At 46.3% G+C, this 21,480-nt stretch overlaps 1 protein-coding gene across 2 annotated transcripts; it reads right to left on the reverse strand.

Annotated features, from left to right (window-relative positions):
• Positions 1-985: 985 nt before the first annotated feature.
• On the reverse strand, positions 986-20,684 carry ELF3 (E74 like ETS transcription factor 3). 2 transcript variants are annotated; one of them, XM_083746625.1, is made up of 9 exons: positions 19,962-20,684; positions 7,604-7,774; positions 6,056-6,277; positions 5,403-5,492; positions 5,167-5,289; positions 4,815-4,907; positions 3,835-3,945; positions 3,091-3,286; positions 986-2,131 (listed from the first exon to the last, which is right to left on the reverse strand). In XM_083746625.1, exons 1-9 carry the CDS (start codon positions 20,008-20,010, stop codon positions 2,020-2,022), a joined length of 1,167 nt encoding a protein of 388 aa, XP_083602751.1. In that variant the 5' UTR covers positions 20,011-20,684; the 3' UTR covers positions 986-2,019. The 2 variants fall into 2 exon arrangements, with proteins under 2 accessions (XP_083602751.1, XP_083602752.1); XM_083746626.1 differs by lacking the exon at positions 19,962-20,684 and adding an exon at positions 9,149-9,293.
• Positions 20,685-21,480: the final 796 nt, after the last annotated feature.

Genomic DNA, 21,480 nt, shown 5'->3' on the forward strand with positions numbered 1-21,480 from the left:
AGTGGAAGACTGGATGCCTAGAGCATGGGTAGGTAAACTAAGGCCCGGGGGCTGGATCCAGCCTAATTGCCTTTTAAATCTGGCCCATGGACGGTCCAGGAATCAGCGTGTTTTTACATGAGTAGAATGTGTGATTTCATTTAAAATGCATCTCAGGGTTATTTGTGGGGCATAGGAATTCTTTCATCCCCCCCAAAAAAATATAGTCCAGCCCCCCACAAGGTCTGAGGGACAGTGGACCTTCTGAAAAAGTTTGTTGACCCCTGGCCTAGAGAATGGCACAAACTTCCAAGGAGAGAAGAGATGATAAAGCAGACAGAACCTTCCTTTATCCAAAAGCCAAAATATGGTAGGTTGAACGGCTTTTGAGAGAGGAATATTATTGCAACAGGGATTTTCAGCATGCAATGTATGTGCAATATAATTGACCTATGTCTCCCTCCGTTCAGTGATTTACCTTACATAAAAGGATCTTTGAGTGCTCACTGCTGTGCTGTGTTTTCTAGAGACCAGAGAGCAACTCTGGATTGTGGTAGCAAAGGAGGGAGATCTGTTGCCTTCATGTCTTACTGCTGGAATTCATGGTCCTTCAGTCTGATTAACAGGAGTTTTCATGTATTATTTCCTTACTGAACAAAGTAGGATAGGAATGGATTAAGGTTAACATTCTCTTGCACCTCTTGAAAATGGATGGGAAAACTGTGACCTGCCAGATGTTGTGAGACTTCAACTTCCATTAGCCCCAGCCAGCATGGCCAAAGGTCAGGAATGATGGGGATTTTAGTCCAGAAACATCTAGAGGGCTCCAGCTTTCCCCATCTCTGATCAGAGAGCTAGGAACGTCTTTCAATGAGGGACATGTTTCTTTGATGTGAACATGAGAGACACATGCTGGATAGAAGAAAAGGGTATGCTTCTCTATCCAAGTCTGATGAACATCTATTCTCTTCCCTTAAGAACACTGTCAATATGCAGCACACAGAGATTAAAAACCAACAAACAATGATTTATTGGTTAATTATTATTAAAAAGCAGGAGGCCTGTACATCACGCAGGGCTCTCCTGGAGTCACTGAGCGAGTACAACACCCTACAAACACTTTGATTTCAAAATAAAAGATTTCCTTTTTCGTTCAGCCCAGCTGAATATTAGCAACAACAATCATCGGTTCTGAAAATGCCCAGTGCTTCCTGATACAATCACACAACTTTAGTTATGAAAAAAAATAGATATCTATGTACATTATATAAACACACTTACATATATCACATAAATTAAGAGTGAAAAGATGCAATTCATAGGGAAGGCTGCTGTGCTTTCTGGGAAGAACACTCCCCCCCAAAAAAATAATAATGTTTTGACTGGGGAAGAGCCAATGAAGAGGCTCCTGAACTCCACCTTCCAAAGCAATGCAAAATCCACAATTATCGGAGTCCTACATTCAAAGACTGACCAGCTAAGTTCTGCCTGTTAAACAGGAACATTAGCTACCAACTAGTCTGCATCTGGGTGGGAAGCTTCACTTCCAATTACTACTCCAAACTGGGTATCAGCATTCCCATATTCTGAAGGCACAGTGGCAAATCTTCCTTCCCTATGCACAGTTGGCCATGGCATTATCTGTGAATCAGCAGACCATTGAATGTCCTGTGAATGGCCCCCTGGGACAAAGCAAATTGCCGAGAACACCCAGTTCCTTCTGCCTTGATGAGCTCTGTGCGGTGCAGCAGACAGCCAAAGGCGTTGTAATCCTATCCAGAGCCAAGATGTCAGCCAGAGTCCAATTGCAACAAAGTAATAATGGTTCACAATAACCTACTTGAGCCAAAATATCAGCTGTAATTACCTGAGCTCCCAGCTAGGAGCCAGAACACACACTTTGCCCCATAGAAGGGCTGGAGTCTAACACACACTGCTGGAGATAGCAGTTTAAGGGGCTCAGAGCCCACGTCAGTGCATACTGTGCTCCTCTGAGCAAGGATGGGCCATGTCCAAGTCCGTGTGTGGCTCTTGCAGCTCTTAGCTCCTGTCTTGAACCTCTTCCTCCTTCCACCCACTGGAGTTCTTCCCAAATTTGTACACCAGTCGCCGGCCATCCACTCGTTCGAGGATCTCCCGCTTGTAGTAATACCTGAAGGAAGAAAAGAAGGACAGTGTTAGGGCTACATTTTTTAAAAAAAGTAAAAATAAAAAAGCAGTCCTAGGAGAAACAAAGAGGACTAGGGACGTATTATGGTACAGTAGTTGCTACAAGAAGGGTGGAATAACATAGTACACAATCAAATATGAGATTGCCTTGAACACAAAGCTCCAAGCTGACTCCCATCACAGCCCAGTGACATAGGAGGTAGTGACATTCATAGCTGACCAACAAAGCTTTGGAGCAGAGTGAGGAGTTAGGCGCAAGGTTTTTGTCATCCAAATCAAAACACTCTTTTTGTGCTCTCTTGTGCTCCCTGCCCCATAGTGCCTGGGGCTCCCGCCCAAAACTTCTTCATGATCCCACTTCTCTCTTCTTTAAATCCATCCTCAGAGCCCACTTTTGGAATTAAACTTGTTTCCTGCTACCTTCCTGCTACCTTCCTGCAGCCAGTGATGGGATTGATGAGAGTTGTAGTCCAAAACATCTGGAGGTCATCAGGCTGGCCAAGGCAGGCCTCCAGCAACTGCATTTGCTCAAGTTTCCACCCCTTGCTACCCGTGTCCATTTGCTCCCCTTGATCTCTCTATCTCTGACTTTCCTCAGTGCCAGAATTGCTTCTAGAGACGATAGTGCTACCTTCTTTGCTGTCCTTTCAGTGTCAGCCAGAGATCATAGTACCTCTTTAGACCTCCTTAGACATTGTTTCAGCCCTGCTATCTGATTTAATTTGATTTTAATTGTTTTTGTATTTCCATGAAAAGCTGCCCTGGGATGATGAGGAGGAGGAGGATTGAAGGGTGGTTTTAAAATATCCACAAATCAAGGATAGGCCCATCTCCCATCAGCCCTTGTCCATTGGCCATACTGTCTGGGGCTGTTGAGAGCTGGGAACCATATCAGAAAAGCTTCAGGTTCTCCACTCCAGACTGAAATGCACAAGTACATACCTCATGGCTCTGCTCAGCTTCTCATAGGTCATGCTGCTGTTCTTTTTCTTTTGCCCCCAGAGCTGAGCCACCGCCTCGGAGCGCAGGAACTTGAAGATGCCTTCTCGTCGGTCTTCCCACTTCAACAACCCCTCATTCATCTCTGGGTGAATTAGGATGTCCCGGATGAATTCCCATAGGTGGATCCCTCTTGGAGCTGGTCATGAAAAAAGAGAGCAGGGAGATCATGTTATTCAAACTATCTGGAGGAACACAACAGTCCCTAGCCTTTGAGGCCAACTGAATGCCAAACCAGGGCATAAATCAGTTTCTGTGGCAATGTTATGCCACCAGAAACTTGGCTGTCCCTTTGAGAAGGCTGCACACCTCCTAAGGAGGCAGAATATTTGGCCAATAGCAGAGCTGGAGTCGCTCAGCCCTGCATCTGAGGAACTGTTATGAAGGGGGACATTTCAGTATGCATGAAGTTGATAAGCTGTATGACCCCTGTCCCTACTCAGGAGGAATAAAGGTTTGCAAGGAGCCTCTCTGACTGTTCTAAGGGATTAGGTGCAAGAATCCTTGCCATGGAGCTGTCTTGTCAAGTGGTTACACAGCACAGCAATACATTTGTATGTTCCTTCAGTGCCCCTAATCTGTGTGGTGATGCAGAAGGTGTTGGGGGCAAAACACTTGGCTTGCATGCAATAGCAAAATATCCCTGAACTGCCCCTGCCCAAGTGTGAGAGATTCACTTTCACTTACAGTGTTTGCTTTTCTTGGTCTCCAGGCAGTCTCTGCTGTCCTTGCTGACCTTCCTGGGCCGTCCCCTTTTCCGCTTCTTGAGATCTTCTTTCTTATATTCTGCATAGTCACCTGTAGAAAAGGGGAAGAGGAGGACATGCTTAGCCTTATCCCCCAGAGGGCCTGAAGTGAGATTAAACAGGAATAAAGGAAACTGCATTATACTGAGTCAGTATGTTGGTCCATCTGGCTCCGTATCTACACTGGTACCAGCTCTCCAGATATTCAGACAGGACATTTTTCCAAGCTCCACCTAGATAGCCAGGGACGGAACCTGGAACCTTCTTCTTTCAAAGCAGATGTTCTACCACTAAGCTTCTTCTAGATTGAAAGACCACAATCCTTAAACTGGGATCTCTCAGCACCCACCTTAAAAGGGGGTGTAGCACTTGAGAGCCAGAATTTCTAACAATGGATAAAATCAGCTCTCTCTCTGGATGATACAAACCTGCAGTTCAAAACTGGGCTCTAACCATTTCTGCCTACAGAAGTGTTTATATCCCAGTTCTGTTGTAGGGATTGATTTCAGTCTACCCGGCTTTAGCATTAAAAAGCCACTTTGGGGGCCTTTTTAGCTGAACGGCAATGTATAAATGCTTCAGATAAATACATTTTTTTGCAGTTAAGCTGTGTCAGATCTACTCTGATTAATCTCCAAATTTGTCCCTTCTTTTGCAGAGTCAGGATTTTATATTTTTAAAAACCCAATACTATCCTTGCCAAGCCCAGTATGCTACACACTCTCATTTCCCCTTTCAACATGAACTGTGCCCTACATCTCTCCACTGTTGTTTATGGTGAGTCAGTAATCTTTGTCTTCCATCTAACTAGTTTGCCTTTGACAACGCAAGTTGCTGTGTTGGTGAAGTTGCTAAGGCAAATGTGTGCACAAACACAAACTTGTATTTTCCTAAAATCCAGACCTCCCTTCTATATCTTACCATCAGAAAAGTGGCAGTGCTTCATGTCTATGGGGTCAAGATCTAGGTCACTTCCACCGGAGTCCTGAGACTGAGGGCTCTGAGACATCGTCCCTGAGAAAGGAGAAGAATGGAAGGTCAGCTTCTTCTAAGAGCCCTGAAGCCACCAATGTTCTAACTGTAATTGTGGGATTCAGCAAGTACCCTCAATGGGCACCCATTGGAATCTGAGAAAATATTAGGCCACTTTCATGCCATTCTATTTAAAGTACTGTAATACCACTTTAAGCAGCCCTGGCTTCCCACAAAGAATTATGGGAGCTGTAGTTTGTTACAGGTGCCAAGATAGAATTGGGGGAGGGAGGATCCATACCTGCTAGAGAAGCTGAGCTGTCTGGTGACATGGCCCCAGAGATGTAGCCAAGGTCGGACTGGGAGAAGATGTTTGCTAACTTCATCTCTTCCAGGTAATCCTGATTGTAGGAATTTCCCAGTTCTAGGAAGAAATAAAGGGAGAAGTTGAGGGTTGAATGTGTACACACACACAAGGAGAGAGACCATAGGCAATTAACCACAAAGCAGAGCAAGCCAAGACATTTTTTTCCTCACCTAATGGGCTGGAGTCCAGAAGGGCCTCTTGAGAGACGTCTTCGCTCCTTAGCACAGACATGATCCAGCCAAGTTCATCCGGGACAGATGCTACAAGTGAGGGAGAAAAGTACATTCTTTGTGAATAACAAGACCAAGCGCTACTCTGTGCTGCCCTGCTTTCTTCCTTGATTCAGGAACAAGCTAAAAGATACGTTCTCAGCCCTTGGTATTGGGGGCAAAACGGTGGCACTGATTTACAGAGGACTGGGACCAGAAATATGGGAGTGTCCCTCCTGGTCAAGAGGGACCATCGGGCCATGGGATGCTGCCTAGATAGAGCTGCCACTCTTTTTCACAGGTCCTGCTAGTTTGAGAAACAGCTGGACACACAGTAACTTAGCAAGCAGAGATTTTCCTGGCGTGAGGATAAAGCCATTGCAAAAGCTTGCCATTTGTAAATGTGTGGCTGGTGTGAAAAGGCGCAAGAGCAGAGCCAGTAACACGAGATTGCAACCCTTTTGCTGTGCATCGTGACTTTGCACCAGCGCCTGTTTTTCTGAAAGCCTCTCCGCTTCAGCCAAGCACTGTGAGCTGATACGGTTCTAGCCTTGGGGACCAAATGCAATTCCCTCGAGTCCTTCTGCATCAAAGGAAGGGCACCCTGCACTTACTGATTTCGTGCAGGCGGTCGTAGAGCTCATCGCCAAGGGGCCCGAAGATGAGTCCCAGCTGGTCCCGCGTGTATTGGCAAAGCGTGTAGCCATCCATATTGCAGCAGGAAAAGTCAATGGCACTGGCATCGTACTTGTTTTTCTCGACGTGGTAGCTGATCCACTCCAGCACTTGAGCCCTGCTCCAGCAGTGTGGCATCTCGCCATACCATGTCGGCTTGCCTGCAGAGAGGTGGGGAGGGAGGGAGAGAAGGGGCTCAGTGGGGCAGGCGCCACATGGGATTCTGCTCGGCCAAGTCAGCCTCTGGAACACTCTTGCTGGCTGAGCAGCACAGGGTGTGGCTAGTTCACTTACGCACAGCATTTATCTCGCTTAGTCACTGTGGTTGGGTTAACATGCACACCTGTCACCTGTTCCCTTATCTCTGGGCAGGCCCCTCCCCACTGGGGTGAGGTCATTTAGGACACCAGTTCTCCGCTCCCAGCTCAAGCAGCCACAACTTCATTAGAATACCATACTGTATGGAGCCAAGAACAGCAATGCATGCAGAGCTATTCTATGCCCCAGCGGCCATTCCCTTGCAAAATGACCGCCCTTTGTAGCTTTTCACAGTCCCCTGAGTTTCACATAGTGCACCTTGTATAAAACTACTCAGCTCTACTTCTCTACAAGGATTTAACTTAGCCTCTCATCTTCTGCAGGGTCTAATCTTTAAATAAGGCGAGTGGCAGTATTATATGGCACAATTCAATTGCTCAAAGCACTTCATGTAAATCAGAGGTAGGGACCCTGATACGCTCCAAATGTTGTTGGGACTCTTATCAGCTCTTATCTGCAGCTCTTATCAGTTTCAGCCAGCATGCCCAATGGCCAGGGATGATGGGAGTCCAGCAACAGCAGGAGGGCCACAGAGCCCCCACTGCCATGTGTATCCACCCAGCATTGGTGAAGGGCAGGGGTAGGCAACATGATGCCCTCCAAGTGTTGTTGGACTACAATTCCCATCAGCCCCAGCCAGCATGGCCAATGGCCAGGGTTGATGGGAGTTGGGGTTTTGTCCAACTATGTTTTACTGGGAGTAAACCCACTGAAATGAATGGACCTACTTGTTAATTTCAACAAGTCTACTTTAAGTTTAACTAATACTGGAGACATATTGTGGGGGGCACCCCCATCACCCCATAGAATATCAGGGGTTCAACCTATATAAGTGGGGGTGAGATCACACTGGAAGGAGTCTCCAACCTCTACTGTGGGAAGCAGAGCCTTCAGAGATAACAGAACTGTAGAACCGGAAAGGTCTCCAATGGTCATCTAGTCCAACCCCTTGCAATGCAGGGATCTCAACTACAGCACACATGACAGCTGGCCATCCAGCATCTGCTTAAAAACCTCCAAGGAAGGAGAGTCCACCACCTCTTGTGGGAGATTGCTCCACTGTCAAAGAAGCTCTTACTGTCAGAAAGTTACTCCTGAAGTTTAGTCTCCATTGTTCCCTATATATATTTTGTACCCGCATCTTGAAGCAATAAGCTGTGGACACCTACCTGTTGTCTCTGTGGCCATCTGGGTTGTAGACAAAGTGAGAGAAAGGTTATCATCATCTCCAAGGTGGGTCAGTAGGTCTGGGTCGGGTGGTGCTTCTTCTGGCTGGTACATGGCGCTGAAGTAGTTTGAGATGAGATTGCTGATTTCACAGGATCCTGCCATGGGATTTTCTGCCAGAAGATTGGAGTTGTTAGACTTGGGAATGGATCCAGCCGGCTCCACCAGCCCCATTCCCCCATGAGCTTGCTTTGATCAAACACAGCCTTTCTTCCCACCCCTCCAATACACCTAGTTCTCCTTCATATTCTCAACCTGTCCTTCAAGCCCTTGTGATTGGGATCTGAGCCAGGATCCCAAAGTACAAAGCCACAGATTTCTAACCAAGGAATTCCCACACTAGAATAGCATTTATTGTGTAGGTCCATGGATCGCAGCAGAAGAATTCCCACAACAAATCAAGGTACGTTTCTAGTTCATTTTATCATTCATTTTATTTATTTATTTATTTTTAAATATCATTTCCCCACTGCCCACTGTTAGTTTTTGGCTTGAAATAAAAAGGAACAGTCCCCAACAACTTGGCTTTGGCAGGGAAATTACATCTCCCCCAAACTTGGCCGATACAGCAAAGGACAAAGAGACAAGAAACAGAGTTTTCATGCTTATTACTTTCACAAAGGTCCCCTGCCCATCAACCTTTAATCAGCTCTGGGACTCACAAACACCTCCAAGAAGCCCATTTTTAAAATTTGCTTTTTGCCTTCTCTTTCCAGGCTCAGGCTGGAGCCGTAAAGTCAATGTTGACTCTCAATCTACTTCTAAAGCTCCCAGCTCCTGCGAAGCCCCTTGGCCCTCCACCAGCCCCCACCTGATGCTCCAGACTATTGGAGAGAAAGCTCTGTTGGCTCTGTGAAAACAGCCTGTTCTGAATCACGAGAGCCTCACCTTAGATGCTCATCCATTTATCACTCATCCCTGCCAATCCCTAATGTCTCTCCCTCCCCTCCTCATCTTGGCCATAGATTGTAAGTCCTCTGAGCAGGATAGGGATCCCATCAGTTCTGCGAGCTGCACAGCAAAGTTGGAGGTATGCAACTAGTAAATTACAGTAGAAAACCGGTGAGAGCAAGTCAGCCCAGACTCAGCATGTTTTTCCTTTTCTTTTGCCAGAGAACTACAAACTGCCCAATGGACCGGCACTGGAAGCAAACGTTTTTCTCTTCTCCAAGGCTTCAAAAAGCATAATAATTCCTTGGCTGGTCCTGACCAAGAAATCCATCTGGTCCACATTCTGTTTCCAGTGATGGTCGGTCAGGTGCGTTTGGAAGCTCATAAGCAGAGAGTGAAGGTGACGGGCATCCTATTTTTTAGTCTCCATCAGTAACTTGGTGGTAGGGGCTGCTTCTTTTATTGGCAGCAGTTTGATCAGCTAAGAAAGTGCATGACAGCAGCATCCTTAAGGAGAACTGAGCTCAACACAGATCAGGCGCAGGAACTCCACATCCATCCTCTCGCCCTTTCACGCCCCCCCCAATTTTACCTACCAGGCAGGTAACTCTGACAGCAGTTAATCAATCCACACAGTAGTAAGCTCCTAAGGCAGAGTCCTGGACGCTTCAGCTCCCGCTCACCTGTGCCCAGGTATTTGTGACTCCACTCCCTGTATGGCTCAGCCCCTCCCTATAGCTGTCCCTTTTATAGGGCGTTCTTCAGTAACCTGATCTCCACCTCTAGGGGAATTCCTAGAACAGGTACTCAGCTCCCGCCCCAGGAAATTTGCATAATATGTGCCACCTGGGACTCTGCCAGCCTACCTTGACGGGAAATCTGGGCTGACAGTTTAATTATTACCAGAGAGCTGGCAGAGCTTGTGCCAGTTTCACCCAGGACACTGTTTTTCTCCCTTTTCATATCACTAGTGTTTGTTTGCTCATCAAAGCAGATAAACCAGCCTGCTTCTCCCTCCCTGGCCAAGAATAGGCCCATATAAATGAGTCTGATGGGGGCAGTTACCACCTGCTCTTCCATTGGGTGAAGGTGAAGCAAGTGTCATCCGTGGGTCAGAAACGGAAAACGTTTTCATATGGCTGGCGGACTCCACACTCCTCTCTGTGACCCCCTTCAGGGCTGAGGCCAGGATTTGGCTACGGCTTTTGATGCAACATCATCAAAGCAACAATTCATGCATTTGCTTCAGTAGACTTTAGTCCACGAAAGCTTCCATCACAACAAATCTCTCCTGAAGGTGCCATGGGATTTCTTTGTTGGCTGCCCACAAGAAACCAACTGCAACCCTTTCAAAGTTAGGTCACTAGGAAGGCTGTCATCCTATTTCCACCTACCTGGCGACAGACCCCTTTGAACTCAGCGGAGCTTACCTGTGAGCAAACTTGGGTAGGTTTGCACTGCAAGGCAACTGAAGTTAGCTTATATTCACCCCATTCCATTGTTCTGGGTGGCACACGACCCCCAATCCTGTCCATGTTTATGCAGAAGCAAGTGCCACTGAAGTCAAAATGACTTACTCGGAGATAAACATATGTAGAATTCAATATTAAGGCTGCTCACTAAAGACATAGTATGGGCTTTCTCCTCTGAAACTAATACATCAAGAAAGAAAGAAAGAAAGAAAGAAAGAAAGAAAGAAAGAAAGAAAGAAAGAAAGAAAGAGAAAACGGGTAGAGCTCCATGGAGGAAGACTTTGAGATATGTAGAAATTCTCTGATTTAGAGGCAAAATACAGAGAGGTATCTTTGCATCCAGTGCTCTCCTACTGATTTGAGAACCGGCACACAAACAACATTAGCCACAACCTGTCATTTCTTATAAAATATATATTTCTTTATTACATTTATATACCCCCTTCTTCTTCCAAGGACCTCGAGGTGGTGTACATGGTTCTCCTCCCCCCCCCATTTCATTTCATCCTCACAACAACCCTGTGAGGTAGGTTAGGCTAAGAGATGATGACTGGCCCAAGGTCACCTAGCGTGCTTCATGGCTGAGTGGGGATTTGAACCCTGCTCTCCCAGGTCCCTGTCCAATGCTCTGACCATTATGCCACTTTTCCTTAAACCAGCTTTGATCCGAGCAGAGAAAAAGAGTGACTGCGTTTTAAACTTTTGCTTGGTCACAAACAAAAGAGTCTTGCGGCACCTTAAAGACAGGCAGATTTATTGTGGCATAGGCTTTTGTGATCTAGAGCCCAAGATGCCCCCTGGATACAGGGTACCGGGGCGCTCGTGGGCTTCCCAGAGGCTTCCCACTGTTGGGAACAGGACGCTGGTTTGCATGGACCTTTGTTCTGATTGAGCAAGGCTGTTATTATGATGTCAGCGCAGAAATACCAGCGTTGGGAGAGCACTGCGCTGTCCTCTGCTCTGCCACTGCCCCCTTCTGTTACTGGAGGCAAGACCTGAGGGAGTTTACACAAACTGCAGTAGGGGCGTACTGCCTTACATGCCGATGTCTTCAGCAGAAGCGGGAAAGTGGAAGAGAGCTGTATGGAAAGCAAATGAACACACATGCTAGTCAATGTGGGTTTTTCATTTTGCAATAACGCTGCTCACCCAGCCCCCCCCAAAAAAAAACTTCAGCACCGCTCGCAAAAAACCATTCATTGTCTCACTGAGTTCAGTGGGCCTCCTCCATCCTGTACACAGCCCTGCCTTGCAGGTGTGTATCGAGGAGGGATTACTGCGCAGAGATGAGCTGGGCAGATCTCTCTTTCTCCCCTTTTCTAATTGCAGGATGGTTGCTGGTGCTTCCAGGTGGGTGAGCTGCTTATTCACAGCAGCGAACAGCTTCGTGGAAACTTTAAGCGGGCCACCAACCTGCCTAGCTGGCTCAGCCACAGGCAACGGGCGCGTCATGCCTCATTGACGTCAACCTCTAGTACAAAGGCATTTCTGAGAAGGTTGCCTGGCACAGGGTTTGCCCCAGTACTCTCATGCCACTTCGGGACAGTGGGGGAGTTGGGCAATTTGGGACTCTGGACTGGTCCTGTAGTGGCCCTTTAGATGGCAATTGGTATTACTTCACCAACTTTGAAAGGGGGTGAGCCAGCCCTGCTGCATTTGTGAGGGGCTCCAGGTCATTCTGCTGGGCTCTGGACATCTGCCCCCAAAGTCCTGGTCAGATGACATCATTGCTTAGGAGGCACCAGTTCAAGATGGCTCACTCTCCCACCTGACTCCAGCATTTCCCCTGACAAAATAGCACTTCGTACAGGACCTGCTCTGTGCTTTTATGACTAAGACACAGTTCTCTGAAACTGGCAATATTTCTTCTGTCTGTGCCAAGACAGCATTATTACACCTAGGACCTTAGAGTGAAGGGTGGGTAAATAAACGACAACAACAAGGGCAAAGAATTAATACATAAGTGACATGCACACACCCATTTCCCCCTAGTGGAGCTCCTGAACCTCTTTGGCAGCTGCATGGAAGGCAGAAATTCAGCAGGTCCAGCTTGTCAAGGGATGCTGATGGCAGAATGGAGAAAGCTTCACCTACTGATTTTCTGTGGATCATGTGGTTGCTATTATGTCACAGGAGGCACTGAGGGTGGGTCCCTTTCAGCAGCCCAGCCTCAAGTCTTTGTAATATCTTTTCTCTGTAATTTCTTGTTTGTTCCTTTAATTTGCAAATGCCCCGAAGACCAAACATTGACCTTGGTGTGGTGAGAGAAAGGAGGACAAAGAAGCTGAAAGGAGGCACTTAGGCTCCATTCCTAAACACATTAACTGTGCCTTCCTATACATGGAGTTCAATAGAGCTTACTCCCAACTGAGTCTACAATCCTACACACAAATGCCTGCCTGAGAGCCCATCCCACTGAAGTCAGTGGGACTTACTTTTGACTAGAGGATGGCACTATTACTGTATTTCCAAATTCCACTTGTTTTCATTGTAGCCAATCACTAAGTAAATATGCTTAGGATCATAGTCCTATTCAGGCTTATCTCAGAGGTTTTCTCATGGCTTAGTCAGGCTTATCCCAATGGTTTTACCATGGGGAAATTATTCCTGAACAATTGCAGCTAATCAGGCAGGCTCAGAAAAGAAGGGTGTGTGTGGCTGTCATCCTAAGGTGCTGGGACACCACTTTAAGCAATCACGGCTTCCCCTAAATCAGGGGTGGCCAACTCCCAAGCGACTGCGATCTACTCACAGGGAGGAGGAAAGCCTCATTTTTAAGGGGTTCAGGTCACAGTTGTGAAGGGTGACACTGTGACTTGTTGGGAGATTCCCATTTCCCTCCCAGAGCTACAATTCCCAAAGTGGTTTAACAGTCAATTCCTTTTCACAGGGAGCTCTGGGAATTGTAGTTCTAAGAACGCTCAGCACCACAGTTTACAGAATTCTCTGCGGGAAGCCATGACTATTTATAGTGGTATCATAGTACCTTAAATGTATGGTGCAAATGGGGCCTGGGTCTACGACACCCAGGACCAAGGTTTCCTTGAAAGAATTAACCCATGATTTTCAAATGGCAGGACTAGTTTGGTTTTAGATTCACAGGATTTTTGAAATAAGACAGAAAATAATGAATAATCAATATTAATCATTTAAATAAATTCTAAAGGACTTAATCTTTTAAGTTACAGATAGGTAGCCGTGTTGGTCTGCCATAGTCAAAACAAAATAAAAAAATTCCTTCCAGTAGCACCTTAAAGACCAACTAAGTTAGTTCTTGGTATGAGCTTTCGTGTGCATGCACACTGTGTATCTGAAGAAGTGTGCATGCACACGAAAGCTCATACCAAGAACTAACTTAGTTGGTCTTTAAGGTGCTACTGGAAGGAATTTTTTTTATTTTGTTTTAATCTTTTAAGTTTTGCACAATAGGAATTACATTGATAATGTAAACTTATTTATGAAGTATCTACTTGTACAACAGACTATTTTTTACAGGACATAGTTTTGACAGTCCCTGAGACAGTGCTTTCCATACCTCAGTGGCTGAGCACATCATCCACAAATTCCAGCTGGAAAACTCTAGGAAAGGGTTGGGAAAGGTGTCTTATCTAAACCCTGAAGAACTGCAACCAGTGATTCTCCAGTGATGGATCAGATCTATCATCTGATGAGCAGGGAGGGAGCAATAGCCCTCTTCCTGAGATGATCTACAAGGGGCAGCTGGGGCAGCAGCTGCATGTGCCTCTGCGCATGTATATCCTAAGTGTGGTGTGTGCACATGTGCAATTGTAGGTGGGTGTGAGGTGGCCACCTCCCACCACTGGCATGCAGCCCCCAGATGATTGGCTAAAGGTGGGTGTGGTCCTCAGGCAAAAAAATAAATAAAACTTAAGCATTCCTAATGTGGACCGTTAGTTAAGAAAAAGAAGCAGTAGGCCCTCAATTGTATAGTCAAGATGTAGTTACAAGTAGGTAGCTGTGTTGGTCTGCCGTAGTCGAAACAAAATAATAAAATTCCTTCCAGTAGCACCTTAGAGACCAACTAGGTTTGTTGTTGGTATGAACTTTTGTGTGCATGCACACGAAAGCTCATACCAATAACAAACTTAGTTGGTCTCTAAGGTGCTACTGGAAGGAATGTTTCTATTTTATATTCAAGATGGTGAGTATAGGCACTGACTGTAAGGGGCCCAGGTCCCTTCAGGCCCCACATAAAATATTAGCAGCGGCAGAATGGTGGGGGTGAAGTGGGGGCCGGTTCTGTCGCCTAAATGGCTCCACCTTGCCTCATGCACCAGCTACCCCTGCAGAGAGGCCAACAGTAGGTGGAGTGAGGGCAGAGCGAACTCATGTTGAGTCCTACAAAGGCAACACCAAGTCTATGGAAGAATAAACCAGGAGCGGACCCTGGGATGAGCCACAGCTCAATGGTAGGGCATTTGCTTTGTATGCACAAGGTCCCAGGTTTTCTCCCCAGCATCTCTAAGCAGGGCTGAGATTACTGAAACCCTGGAAAGCCACTGCCAGCCAGTGTAGACACTACTGGGCTTGATGGACCAATAGTCGGACTCAGCCTAAAGCAGCTTCCTTTATGCCTAGATCAGGCAGGCAGGCAGGGGCCGGCTGAGGGCAGACTAAGGTTGGTGGGGCAGGGCCCCCTTTGCCCCAGCGGACCAGCCTCCGCTAGGGCAACTGCTCAGAAATCAGGGAGGCACAGGAATCGGGACAGCTCCCTAGCAAGCTGTAGAACTGCTCCACCATCAGACTTGCAGGCAAGTCTCAGGAGGAGGCATCTTCTAGACAGGCACCCAAGACAAAGAAGTTGCCTTTGACCTTGTTTGTCTGGCTTCCTCCCTATGTGACATTTTCTCTGCCCATGTGCTGGGCAGCAGTGCAAAGAGAGCCCAACATTGATGCACCCAGGAAGCTTTGCATGGGCAGGGAACAGTCTAGGCTGCCTGGAAAGGACACTGAAAGAAAGTATAGAACTGCTGAAAAACACACCAGCCACTTCTGGTTTCTTCCAGGTGTGAAGGGCTTAATGGAACCATAAACATCCAGGGGGTTGACCAGACTCTGAGGTTCCTCAATTACTTACCCAAAGATGAAAAACCCTTGAGAACCCAGTTTGCTGAGGAAACAGGTGCTCCATTCAAAGCAAACTTAGACATCACTGTCCTCTAGTGGCCAGTATAGATTGCAAGAGACCATGTTCTCTTTATGCTCAAACTTGTAAAAAAAAGAGAGAGTGAGTGAAAATAAATTGCAAATGACAAGTGTCCTGTACTTGGTGATGGTGATCAGATTGCCACTGTAACAACTACTGATATTTTTATTGAGAATAAGAGTAGTGAGGAACAGGGAAGAAATACCAGCAGCATCCACAAATTTATCCCCTGGAAACTCTAGCTATGCCTATTGCTTATTGCATGACATCCACTGTAAATAATTATTTCATTATTGTATTACATCCACGGCTCTGCTTTCTTTGGTCCACCACTGGCAAGTGGCCCCCCAAAAGGTATCCTACGAGGGGATGTAGACAGAAAAAAGTTCCCCACTCCTGCATCTCTAAAGTAAAGGTAAAGGGACCCCTGACCATTAGGTCCAGTCATGGCCGAATCTGGGGTTGCGGCGCTCATCTCGCTTTATTGGCTGAGGGAGCCGGCGTTTGTCTGCAGACAGCTTCCGGGTCATGTGGCCAGCATAACTAAGCTGTTTCTGGCGAAGCAGAGCAGCGCACAGAAACGCTGTTTACCTTCCCACCGGAGCGGTACCTATTTATCTACTTGCACTTTGATGTGCTTTCGAACTGCTAGGTTGGCAGGAGCAGGGAATGAGCAATGAGAGCTCACCCCATCGCAGGGATTCGAACCTTCTGATCAGCAAGTCCTAGGCTCTGTGGTTTAACCCACAGTGCCACCCATGTCCCAGATTGCATGTAGAGAAACACAAACAAGAGTTAGAACAGGGACGGGGAAACATGTTACCCTCTGAGCAAGCAACACGTTACCCTCTGAGCGAGCTATCCAGGGGCACGAAGGATGCTCCTTTCACCTGGGTGACCAGATGGCACTAACATGTAGAAAAAGGGGAGATCTGTAACACGCAGAAGCTGGAAGGGCCTCTGTAACTTGCATTTTTTACCCAATAAAGCATGTGTCTACAGGGTTCCCCTCTACTCTCTCACTGCAACTAATTGTAGCTGGGGGGGGTGCATCAGGGGGGGTGCATGCCCCCCCGAAGTAGTTATCCCCCATCATATTTATGCCCCTGGGCTTACCTGAAGGGAAGGCACTTTTCACATGCAAATCATAACATAGTCATAATCTGGGAATTAAAATAAGGTTCCAATCCTATGCATGCTTACTTGAAGGTTAACTCCATCCAAATCAATCAGAGAAAATGTTTTAAGATGGGAGTGTTAAAATGAAACAAATCATTAGTTCTCTTTCAGAAGTCTAACATGTGGGACAATGCTGGCAACACATCCTGAAATTCACTTTGCCCCTTCTATGCACCCCAGGAGACTCACAGCCCATCTATTGCCACTCAGTGGCTATGTGGCCTATTCTATGGGGGGGTTGTTGCAGTTGCCTAGCAACCATATTCTACTTTTGCAGGGATTGCCGACGAGGTGCCCTTTGGTAGTTGTTGGACCCCATCTCCCATCAGCCCCAGCCAGAATGAACAGTGGTAAGGGGATGATGGGAGTTGTAGTCCAATGATAACTGGAGGGCATGATTGCTTCCAAGTCATTTGGTATTTTTTGTTGTATGGTGGGGTCTATGGAGCAACCCTCGTGGCACAAATTATCCAGCAGTCATCATAGACCCCTTCATGCTCCACTGTGGCCTTGGGCTCTTATTTGTGGCACCAACGTACTGTTGACAAGCCTGACAACAAGGCTGCTCTGCAGGGTGGCTCCAACGGATCCTATGGCTCAGTGACTCCCAAAGCATTTTGTTCAATTACATCAAAGCATTTTGTTCAATTACATCAGTCAGATTGCAGTCAAAACAAACTGTCTCTGCAGGTAGAACCTGAACAGCCAGCTCAGAATGCACCTGATATGCCAGTGCAGATTTGGGTCATTTGTGCAAATATTCATTTGAGGAAAAAGGGAGTACACAGAGCAAAACCAGAGCAAGAGACTGGTCATTGCTTCCATATGCAGCGATTCCGTACAGCAAAGTTTGGTTTTGGCCCCAGTCACTCATAAGCTTTAGCTGTTTGTGTATATAGACATTTACCTCATAATCTAAATATTCATAATCTTCTAACCACTTAAGCATCCAAACAGACTGACACAATCTTTCAGACTTGCAACTGCTTACATTCATTTGGCCTGAGCTCCACAGGCTCTTAGTTCTGCGGCCACACGGCCAAAAATCAGCCCCACGTTAGCCTCCCCTGAGACATTTCTATGCCACATATGTTTAGTAGCCAAAGAAACAATTGGTTGGTGGGCCCATATGCTCATTTTCTTGCCATGCATTTGCCACAGATGATACATGGCTCTAAATCAGAATTGCCCTCATGCTGATCTGATCTGTACCCTCCAAGAGCAGCCATCATAACTTGCAGAAGTTTTACCTTGACTTAGACTCAAACTGTGGCTGGGGAAAATTGATATAAAATTCACAGATTGCATACTATTAAGAGAGGATTACATGAAAATGATGTATAGAATATCACACCAATGAAAATGGCAAAAATGTTTAGGAAAGAAAATAAAAGATGTTGGAGATGTAAGGAAAAGGAAGGAACATTTTATCATATGTGGTGGGAATGCAAATGCATTAAAAAATATTAGGAAATGATATACAATGAATTGAAAAAAAATGTTTAAAATGAATTTTGTTAAACACACTGAAGCCTTTTTGTTAGGTATCTCAAATCAACAGCTACCAAAAGAAAAATGGACATTATTTATGTATGCTACAACAGTGGCAAGAATCTTGATTGCACAATACTGGAACACGGAAGAAATACCATCAAAGGAACAACGGCAAGAAAAGCTGATGAACTATGCAGAATTGGCTAAGCTAACAGAGAAGGACAAAAAGGACTTCAAAAGAGTCTGGGAACCATTTACAGTTTATTTGCTGAAACAACAGAATGGACTGGATTCACTGGCAGGATTTGAATAAACTTTCACAATTTCATTTGAGTAAAATATTTCAGAGAAATCATTTTTATTTTTAGAATTTTATTTTTTTGTAGGAAAAGCAGGATATGATAAACAAAACTAAATAACTCAGCCCAGGGGGAGTTGAGGGAAGTCCAGAGGAGGGGAGGGAGAATAAATGTAAATAACATGATGAATGAGATTTGTACCATTATTTGTTATAATATTAAAAAAATATTCAAAAATAAAAGAAACTGTGTCTGGGGACATGCTTGTGTGGTCTTGGTATCTGCATTATGCTGGATTGATTTCTGATGTTGACTTGCCAATGACATGGAACTGCTAGTTTTAATAATATGGGAATCTCTGGCATCTCCACTTTCTCAGGTCAAAAAAGGCTGTAAAATATTGAAAGCAATTGCTGGAATGCAATAAACACACCATTAAAAAATATGGATCGGGGGCCAGGCCTGCACACAGAAGGGGCAAGGTGCATTCTGGGACAGAGGGTGAGGTTTATCATTTGTGATTTCTGGAACTGCAGATTACTAGGGGAAGCAAACAGTGCCAAACCCCTTTCCCCAAAACATCTGCAGTGGTATTAGGCCTTTGCCATTTCAGTTTCTACATATACCAACTGATCGCTCATCAGGAATAAGCGACACACAGAGCAAGGAAACCATGGTCTTGAGCTACATTAGACTTCAGGTTTGCAAAAACTTTTGCTTTGTGTTAAAAACAGAACCCTGAGATCCAGAAGCAGGTACGAAAGAGCAACTCGGAAGGGAGGCAAACCCAATATTCAGTGACTGAGCACATCTGAACACATTCTTGGCCTAACAATTTGCCTTTTGAGTACCAACTTTCACACAGAAAGCCACTGTTGGCTTTCTCCCAAGTTCTCTCTGCTACAAATCACCCACAGAAGCACCAGGAGATTCAGATCTACCTTCTACCCTCTCCCAACTAGAGAAAAAGTCTCTGCCTCTCTTAAGCAATGTATCGCCACCTGCTGCACCGAATGGAAATAGCCAGGAAATTAGCCACCAAGTGCTAAACCAGATGTTTTGGGACTACAATTCCCAACATCCCTGACCACTAGTCCTGTTAGCTAGGGATGATGGGAGTTGTGGTCCCAAAACATCTGGAGGGCCGAGTCTGGGGATGCCTATGCTAAACCAACCCACTTATGAGCCATACCACTTATTGCTCAGTCCCATTTTAGCCACTGCTAGTCTAGACAGAAGTAGTCCAGTAACGGACTATATATCTAACAGCAGCTTAAAGCAGCCTTTCTCAACCTGTTGTTGAACTACAACTCCCATCACCCCTAGCTAGCAAGGCCAAAGCTCAGGGATGATGGGAGTTGTAGTCCAACAACACCTGGGGGCCCACAGGTTGAGAACCGCTGCCTTAAAGGGACAGAACACAAGCTTTGTCTAGTCAAACATTGCACCAGCCAACAAGTAAACCTCCAGGTCTCTTGCATTTTAATGTCAGAGTAATAATTGACAGGCCATAGGAAGCTGCCATATACTGAATCACACCTTTGGTCCATCTAGCTCAGCATGGTCTACACAGCATTTCTCTAGGATTTCAGACAAGGGGTCTCTCCTAGCCGAACCTGGAAATGTCGGGGATTAAACCCAAGACCTTCTGCATGCAAAGCAGAGGCTCTCCACTGAGCTATGACCTTTCCCCATAACTGTGCATAGCAGTCGTGTAAGAAACCCTTTAGAAACGCTGAACCGTTGCTCACATTTACGTTCAAAGGTTATAGGCCAGACTTAGTTTCCCTTTCCTTACCCAATCGTTTGCCTGCTTCTTCACTACCGCCGTCTCTCTCTGGATCCATTTTGGCTGCCGACAGCTTCTTCTAGCAGCCCAGTCCTCCCATAGCAAAAGCAGAAGCCCCAAGAAACTAAGCTGCGTAGACACAAGAAGCAGCTCACAGGGAAAGAGCTGAAGCAGCCTTGCTCCGTTGCACAAGGAGGTAACCTTCCTGTCTGGTGCTAGCTGGCTGCGATAGCAACCGAGAGCTGCAGACAGAAGAGGAAAACCACAAGAGGCAAGTGGCCCACCCAACATGTGGTCACCGGCTAATGGTTAGGAACAGGGGCGGAGGCAGCAGCAGGGGAGAGATACAGTGCTGTGCTGCAAAGCTCAACAATAACCTGCATAACGGGAAGGCACAATTGCTTCCTGCAAGAGAGAAATAGGGAGGAATGAAAGGGCATATGGGAGGAAGGGCAGCCAGATTGTGTGCAAGGCAATTTTAGGCCTTGAGTGAGGGAAGGGAGAGGGGAGAAATGCTGGAGAGGAGGGGGAATCGGGGAAGGGGCAGGTGGAAGTAGCTGGGGCTAAAGGAGTTATTAACTGTGCTGCAGAGGAGCAAGAGGGTGCATTGAGAGGAAAGAAGGGGAATATTTGAGGGGGTAAATGGTTGAGGGAGGTATAAAGAGCTGTGGAAGAGGAGGGGCACTTTTAGGCCACTGCTGTGGAGATTTCATTCAGACTGACTGTGGCGCTGCCTTATAATAATTCTGTGCCCCCCCCCCTATATCAACTGATAACAGAAGAACGGAATAATGGATAATTGAGAACGGAAACCTCATTCCTCAACTGGTTTCTAGCCATCTTCTCAAAAGAGCCAAACCACACTTTTGAACTCCAGCAGCAAACCATTGCTATGGTGAGGGCCCCATGATCCGACGTCACCAGGGTAGAAACAGAGTAAGCACACGAGCACAACATACGGTTGTATTAGCATTTCATTTGAAGAAGAACAAGAGTTTGGGTTTGATATCCCGCTTTATCACTACCCGAAGGAGTCTCAAAGCAGCTAACATTCTCCTTTCCCTTCCTCCCCCACAACAAACACTCTGTGAGGTGAGTGAGGCTGAGAGACTTCAGAGAAGTGTGACTGGCCCAAGGTCACCCAGCAGCTGCATGTGGAGGAGCGGGGAAGCGAACCCGGTTCACCAGATTACGAGTGTGGTGCCTGGCGCCTCAGAAGCAGCAGCAACAGTCTGGCCTCCCCCTTTCTGAACTGAGGCAACATAATTTTACATGGAAGAGGAGCACAGCACATTACATTAACAGAGGTAGGGTAGGACTATGGCAGCCCACAGCCCAATCACAACATGCGTGCAGTGTTGCTTCTTTCTGAGCTGCAAGTTCTAGGGACAGGACAGGAATCCACTTCTGTTGCCGCCTGAGCTGCCTGCAGGGATGCTTTTGCATCTTGCTTGTTTTTGAGAAGTATAATTATCAACAAGGAGCGTGACAGAGAATGTGGTCTGTGGTCGGAGCCTCAGATGACAAG

This window comes from Podarcis gaigeae, assembly GCF_964106915.1.
Source record: "Podarcis gaigeae genome assembly, chromosome: 6".
Classification (NCBI taxonomy): domain Eukaryota; kingdom Metazoa; phylum Chordata; class Lepidosauria; order Squamata; family Lacertidae; genus Podarcis; species Podarcis gaigeae.